The following is a 7995-nucleotide window of genomic DNA, read 5'->3' as shown; positions in this document are numbered from 1 at the left end:
CCTTATAGAGTTATGTTATATTGTTGTTTGCTTTGTGCTTATGGCTTCGTTTGAGATGCCTTTTTTTACTGCTTTTTAAAGTAGTTTTTAGTATAAAAATTAAAATTTTTGTGCTAGAAAGCTGCTTGTGGCTTCGTTTGGGATATTGGCTTTTGCATCTCTAACCCCATAGAGTTATGTCATATTGATGTTTGCTTTGTGCTTATGGCTTCGTTTGGGATGCCTTTTTTACTGTTTTTTAAAGTAATTTTTACTATAAAAATTAATTTCTTTTGTACTATAAAGCTGCATATGGCTTTGTTTGGGATATTGGCTTTTTTTTTTTAATGTAAAAATTAAAATTTTTGTACTAGAAAGTTGCTTTAAGAAGCATTAAGAAAGCCATCCCAAACGAAGCCTATGCCATAATCTATGGTTGTAAGTAGGCGTTTCAGCTAATGGGACTTACATATATACCACAAAATTTTTATGTATTTACATATCTAACGCTTACTTTTTTTTTTTACTCATACATTATTTTAGTGCTTAAAAAACGCGAAAGCATATACATAAACAAGTGTCTTTAAATAAGCTAAAATGCATAATATTTATTGTGTGATTTAGAGAGTTGAGTATTGCATCATTAAATCAAAAGATTTTGATGTTAGATATGTAAATAAATAAGAATTTTGTGGTATGCAAGAAAAACCCTTCTTCATTTAAAATTGCTTCTAATATTTTGTATGTGTGTAGGGGTTCTATATGAAAAAAATCAAGATTAGCATATTCTGATAAAGTTTTCGTTATGATGAGTTTTATGATCATTAGATCTGCTTTGAGATGAGTGTAATATAAATTTCAACAAGAGGACTCACATTTAAAGCACTTATTCTCACTTAAATTTACAATTTATTCACTTAAAGCCTTAAACAAATTTATATTGCACTCTATCTTAAGGTTAAATGTTAGAAAACAAGTTTTGCATCTATAACCACTTGTTATATAGCTGTTTGGTACAATTTGGTTGTAAATTGACCCTTTCAGTTAATATTGCTTTTATTATTTAGTATGGGGTGTTGGGATTTTGTATAAAAAAAATTAAGCTTGGCATATCAATGATAAAGTCTTATTTTTGATAGATTTTATGTTCATTATATTTGCTTTGAGATATGTGTAATATAATTGTGGCTAGTTCCTTATCGGAGGGGAAATTATTCTGTGAGGTTACCGAACGATTTAGAGGCGAATCAAAACATGCCACGTCACTTGGTATCAAGCGGTACACAGCAAAAAAAATGACGTAGCGCGTTCTCATTCGCCGAACAGTGACTGCACAGAATAATTTTTGTTGGAATACTCAATTTTGAAGCGCAATTTAGTCAATTTTTTGAACTAACGAGTTGAATCAGGGTTGTGTCAAGTTTGGCTCATTGAATTCGACTCATGAGACATTTTTAATGTAGAGCTTGAGTCAAGCTTAACTCAATTAGAATCATAATTGCTTAGAAGTCTCCTCTTAAACATTTAGATTGGGAGATATTAGAGAGTATCTCTATATTATCATTTTTGGTGAAATTGTTAAATTTGCACAATATCCACATTGAAGAGCAATTCTATTAATGGAAGAAATTAAAGTGCTTCTAAAAAAGTATTGAGCATGTTAGAATCAACATCATTAGCATCTTAAAAAGGTTTGCTTATCTTTTGCTATTATTATAAAATTATTGTAATTGTTTGGATTTCAAGTGATGGCAAGCAAAACATATTAAGAAAATTGTCTCCAAAAGAATTGAAGTCTTTATTTGGGACAATTTTCTTGTTATTTTTTAAAACAGTTTTCTAGTAAAATATTTCTTGAATAAGAAATTCTTTGTATTAGAAAATTATTCTAGAAAACAGTAAGAAAGTTTTTCCAAAAGAAGCCGAAGGCTTCATTTGAAATGACTTTTTTACTGCTTCTTAAAGCAGCTTTCTAGTACAAAAATTTTAATATTTGTCCTAAAAAATTGTTTTAAGAAGCAGAAAAAAAAAGCATCCTAAATGAAGATTAAGGCTTGGCTTGGGACGGCTTTTTTACTGCTTCTTGAAGCAGCTTAATAGTACAAAATTTTTTATTTTTATACTAAAAAATTTCTTCAAGAAACAATAAAAAAACCGTCCCAAATAAAGCCTAAATTTGTATACAAAACACTGACCATAACACATCTAAAATACCCTTCATGCATCAAAACAAATAGCAAGCAAATCTAACAATCTCATATGCAAAAAAAGAAAAATTAGTACACCATTATGTCAACACCTATGCAGGAAAGAAAAAAATGTTTCAGGTTAATCTCATAAATATTTAATAGAATAGGAAGACATTTATTCAAAATAAAAGACATTAATTCGGTGTAAATTACATGAACTTTAAATTTTATCTCATAGGAAAACAATAGTCTTTGCTGTTGTCTTGTCGTTCTGTTTAAGCAACATGTACATAATTTATACTAAATTTCTTTTTATTTTAAGCAAATTGCACTAACCTGATAAGTTTGGTTTTCATAACATGAGCTAGAAGTACATAAAGTATTTGATTTAGGCTTCGTTTGGGACAATTTTCTTACTGCTTTATCAAACAGTTTCTTAGTACAATTTTTTTTTGAATTTGAACTTTTTGCACTAAAAAGCTGCTTCATAAAACAGTAAGAAAGCCGTCCCAAATGTCATCATTCTCACAGAAAGTATTGCACTCAATTCAAAATATCTTATTTGAAAACCAAAAAAACAAAGCAATACAAGTTAAGACCACACTCACTCTTGGCATAGTGGTATTACTTCTCTCTCAAAGCAACACAAGTTTAGTCATATTTACAATATATACCAAACTCATCTCTTTAATGAGATTTACATATATCTACATAACTCTTAATCATCACATCTACAAAGCCTAAATCTTTATATTTACTAATATAACACTATAATCTCTCAACCACTTCAAAAATATTGCCAACATTTACCTAACTAAAAGCAAAATACAATCCTCTATATATAAAAGTAAAAAAAAAAAAAAAAAAAAAAAAAAAAAACATAAAAATTTAGGCTTCATGTGATATATATGTATCTACGGCTTTGTTTGGAACAACTTTCTTTCTGCTTCTTAAAACAGAACTTTAGTATTAAAACTCCGTTTTAAGAAGCAATAAAAAAGCTGTTCCAAATGAACCTAAGAATCCATATCTTCATGACTTTGTACATTCTAATTTAAGTAGTAGGTAATGATGATTCATATATAGTAGTAGGGTACCTGTTGGGCTAGCTGTTCATGAAGAGTGCCATGATCTTGTGAATTGCTACAGCAATTTGGACATTTTGATAAGCCATCCTGACTAAGTTGAGAAGCAACAAACTTCTCCAGAACTCTCCAATCCTTCGTTTGAACAATGCTTTGATCTTCGTTTACCTGTAGCTCTAATGGTGGGAGATGAAGATGATGATGAGGCGACATAAAAGGAAGAAAGTTTTGCAGAATTTGTTCTTTGTAGGAGCATTGCAGGTGATGGCGATGATCCAGAGGATACTGAGATTTGAGTGGTGGTAGTAATCTGAGGCTTTGGTTGTACCAGAATGAAGGTTCTTCAAGCTCGTTTTCTTCCTTGATGGTCACTGCAGGTCTCTTCTTGAACACCCGACAAACTACCCAGCCATCTTCCTGGTTCAGAATTTTGTAAAATATATGGGAGGTGTGCAAAGATTTTCACATTTCATTGTTTTCTGAAACATTTTGTCGAGGCTTCGTTTGGGACGGTTTTTCTCTTGTTTTCTAAAACGGCTTTGTAATATAAAAAATTCTTCAATTTGAATTTGTTGTATGAAAAAGCCGTTTTAGAAAGCAGTACGAAAGTTGTGTCAAACGAAGCCTTGATATGTATAGCAATTCCAAGATACAATCATGAAAAAGGACTTTTTTGTTCTTTTTTCTACCGCAAAAGCAGTTAGAAAGCTATGTCAAATGAAATTAACATGATATTATGGATTGTGAGATTATTAATATCCTATATTTTTAATAGATGGAGAGTTCCATAGTGAAAATGGATTCAATCAGTAATAGATATGCCAAAATATTTTATTTCACTATTCTAGGCATAACTTCCTTGCTCTTATCTGAGAGAGATTATAACATGCGGAGTCTCGATGGGAGAAATGTTGGAATTCTGTGATGGTACACAGTAAATACACAACAAATGCATAGTTTTATTTTTTGTTGTGTATTAGTTTTATGCCCTCACAGAATCCAGACAGCTCTCCCGTTGACTCCACACGTAATACTTTCTCCTTACCTTAATGGAATGATTTTGTGTTGCTGGAAAACTAAAAAAATTCTCTACAACTTTCGTGTTTTTATTTTGGCCAATTTTGATACGATAAATTGCAATTATATGAAATTCACAAAATCAAAAATTTAAATACAAAAAAAATCAATTTTATTATACTATTTTCGACATAAAGTTTTCGTTTCTTATCGAAATCATATGATTTTAGTGTCATTAAAATTCTAATTAAACAATCTTTGTATTTTTCACTTTGGTGGATTCTTACACAAAAAATTACAATTTTTATATAAATCAAGAAAATACTCAAATTGAACATGTATTAATAATTCAAATTAATATAATATAATTAAATTTATTTAAAATTATATAAAATCTAATCTAAATTAAAAAAAAAAAATTGATCCAACCAACCTAATCCTAGGAACTAAATCCCTTTGGACCCAATTAGTTATAAAAGGTGTAAAGCCTAGTCAAACCTAAAAACTAAGTCAAATATGGGTTTAATATAAATTTAAAGCTTTAATTAACTTGATCAGCCCTAATCCTATGACCTAAACATCTTTTTTTAGGTTTAGTTAGCCCATTCTTTATGATAATCTTCCTCTCTTCCTTGGATAGACCCTTTTCCTAGTATAGTTCTCCTTCTCTTAGGATAGCCATAGCCATCCTCTTTCTTAGGATATGATTACCTATTTGTCTATTCTTATATTCATCAAATATTACCTATTTGTCTATGCCTCAATGCTCCTAGATTTTGACTTATTTTTATTTTAAGTTATTTCATTTATTGTTAGATGAAATGAGTCACCGGTGTATAAATAAAATTCTACAGGAAAATCATTGATTACCAACGAAAATTCCAACGAAATCTTTCAACCGGTATTTATAGTACAACGTAATCAAGATTTCTTAATTGAGTGTTTTTTTTACATCACGTCAAATGTAAGTAATCTTAAGAACAATATTCTATCGAGAATCTTCAATCCCTAGAGACTCTAAAGCTTCATTTGGGACAGCTGTCTTATTTCTTTTAAAGCAGCTATTTAATATAAAAACTTTAATTTTTGTACTAAAAAGTTACTTTAAGAAACAGTAAGAAAGTCGTCCCAAACGAAGCCTAAATTACATAATCGAAAAATCTATGTAATCTAAATATTTGGCTTGCCAAACATTGATATCATGAGTTCATAGAGGAGATTGATTTTGGACCAATTCTTTAGTTGTGCTTTATATTGTACAAAAATGAGTTGCATATAGGTAAATTTTTTATTTTGGAAGGCAAAATAAATCTATTTCCATTTTTATACTCTTCAGTTTACAAATCAAGCAAGCAGTTTGATAATGGATCTACACTACCATTTTATGTAGTGAATGTAATTAAATATGGCACAATTAGTGGTCATTAGCCTAATTAAGCTAGACCTAGTACCATGTAAAATGTAATTATCTAGAATAAATTAAATAGATTGACACTTTTATTAATTAAACTATAATAAATTGTATTTTTATGTAAAAAAAAAATACTAAAAAATTGATTTAAAAAGCAGTAAGAAAGCTATCCAAATGAAATCTTAACGTATTCTTCTATTTTATTTATTCTTAAAAATTGCATTTGCATTAACTAAAAAACAAAAGAACAAATAAATGTATAATTAAGTACCACAAAATCTATTAATATACTCCCTCAACCAAAAAAAAATGTTATTAGTAAGCCATGAAATTCCTTCATCTCCTAAGCATTTCCACACCTCTATTGGGATATCATCAGGTCCAACAGCTTTTCCACCCTTCATTTTCTTTAAAGCCTCTCTAACTTCAGTTTTACTAATATACTCCCTCAACAAAAAAAAATGTTATTATCATTTATATCTTTTCATGAAAAAGTACAATTTATTCTAGTTTAATTAGAATAAATTAAAAAATTTTAGCATATAAATTTTTAATTCAAGAAATTTTTTGATAAAAAAAAAAGTTTAAAAAAATAATAAAAAAATTTATCAAATAAAGCCTAATTTTTTTATCATTTATTTACACACTTCTTATCATTCAATGAGGAGTTCAACTTTTTTACACTTTTCTATATAATTTTTCACTTTCATTAGCTTCAAATGAATTTTTTTTTAAAATATATAGATACCTGTAAAGCTTCACATTCATCGCTTTCCAGCCTATATTCATGCAGAATCCAATCTGATTTTTGTCCATTTGGAGCTCTTCCCTTATAGAAAACCAACGTCTTCCTCATACCAACCAACTTCTGCTTTAAATAAATCGGCTTATCTCTACCAGTAGCTTTCCAAAACCCAGTTTTTGTTGCCCTGTTTGTTCTGCTTCCAGTTAAGTACTTTTTATCTCTGTGACTGAAGAAATACCACTCATGCTCATCTTCTCTTCCTTTACCACAAATATCTGCCATGATTGAAGTTCAAAGTTCAAACTTTTTTTCTTACAAATCTTCTATTTTTTTGTGGAGAGAAAGTTACCTTGAAGATCCCATGGTTCAATCTTACAAAGATCCACATCTTTTATAACGTCTTGATCAGTTATTTTTGAGCTAACTTTCTTGCGAAGATAGTAATTTACAAGCTCTTCATCAGTAGGATGGAATCTGAAACCTGGAGGAACTTTGCTGCTTGCTATATTCATCTTCTCCAAAGCTTCTTACACAGTGAATCTGTAACAAAATTTGTTCATAACATCAATGAAATACTTCTTGCATCAGTTGTTTGAATGAACTTTATTAAATCTCTTAGAGACTTGAGAGAGAAAACATGAAACGTAAATGATATATAGAACTTAATCACTTATTTTTGGAGATTTGCGCGCCTACCTCTCAAAGTTGTAAAGATCTGCTGATACCTTTTGATAAATCAAATTTGCTGAAGAAAGATAAGCTTATTAGATTTGCCATGGCTCTTCCTTAACAATGCTGAGAGAGAGAGAGGGATGGAATAGAGGGAACCGAAGAGTGGAAGGCTTAGCTAAATCGTTGGAATCAAGCAGTAACCTTTTGTCTTGTTTTTAATAAGACAAAGCTTAAGAGTTTGCTAGATACAGAGCAGATAGATCTTATTATGGAAATAATCGTACATATCTGTAATCAGGAAGAAGATAGAAAGATCTGGATGAGACGTATTACATCAGCTTGCTCTCAAAGCCAACCAAGCTTTTCAACCTTTTTTCCATTCTCTCTTGCAATGGCTAATTTTCGAGTAAAAACGGTCAATCTCCTCTTTTCGGGTCAAAATCAGATTAATCTCGGGTTGCCGGGTCAAAATCGGGTTTTCGGGTCAAAATCGGGTCACTTTCGGGTCAAAGGGTTAACTCGAACCCGACCCGATTTTTGAAACGGGTCAAAATGCTGAACCCGAACCCTACCCGTTTCGGGTTCGGGTTGACCCTAACACGAAATTTTCGAGTCGGGTTCGGGTCGGGTTTTCGGATCGGGTCAAATATTGACACCCCTAGTAACAAGTAAAATAATTTAAGCTAAACGAAAATAATTAAATAAGTCACTATTGGGTTACATGTTGAAATTATGAACACAAATCAGCCCCGTTCATTAAACGGGTCAACCCAAATTTAACATTTTTCAGGTGAGATTCATATCGGGCTATCAAGTCAGATCAGTTATTGACATGCCATGATCATGATCATGATCATACACACAATTGCATATTTTAATGAAATCACATTAAATTGT

The 7995-nt window shown here is 30.5% G+C and overlaps 1 protein-coding gene across 1 annotated transcript; it reads right to left on the bottom strand.

Annotated features, from left to right (window-relative positions):
• Positions 1-2705: 2705 nt before the first annotated feature.
• LOC110107637 (NAC domain-containing protein 7) lies at positions 2706-7482 on the bottom strand. Its single transcript, XM_020837942.2, has 4 exons — positions 7123-7482; positions 6776-6966; positions 6430-6701; positions 2706-3670 (listed from the first exon to the last, which is right to left on the bottom strand). The coding sequence occupies exons 2-4, from the start codon at positions 6936-6938 to the stop codon at positions 3245-3247; spliced, it is 861 nt and encodes a 286-aa protein (XP_020693601.1). The 5' UTR covers positions 6939-6966; positions 7123-7482; the 3' UTR covers positions 2706-3244.
• Between the last annotated feature and the right edge of the window lie 513 nt (positions 7483-7995).

The sequence above is a fragment of the Dendrobium catenatum genome, unplaced genomic scaffold (assembly GCF_001605985.2).
Source record: "Dendrobium catenatum unplaced genomic scaffold, ASM160598v2 fragScaff_scaffold_706, whole genome shotgun sequence".
Classification (NCBI taxonomy): domain Eukaryota; kingdom Viridiplantae; phylum Streptophyta; class Magnoliopsida; order Asparagales; family Orchidaceae; genus Dendrobium; species Dendrobium catenatum.
The sequence above is the reverse complement of the archived record's forward strand: the minus strand, read 5'-3'. Positions and strand labels throughout refer to the sequence as shown.

Excerpts from the sequence above, each read along its gene's own strand:
- LOC110107637 (XM_020837942.2), bottom strand. The coding sequence starts at position 6,938 with ATGAATATAGCAAGCAGCAAAGTTCCTCCAGGTTTCAGATTCCATCCT. Across the intron at positions 6,702-6,775 it reads TGAACCATGGGATCTTCAAG|ATATTTGTGGTAAAGGAAGA; the intron begins GTAACTTTCTCT and ends CAATCATGGCAG. Across the intron at positions 3,671-6,429 it reads ATGAATGTGAAGCTTTACAG|GAAGATGGCTGGGTAGTTTG; the intron begins GTATCTATATAT and ends ATTCTGAACCAG.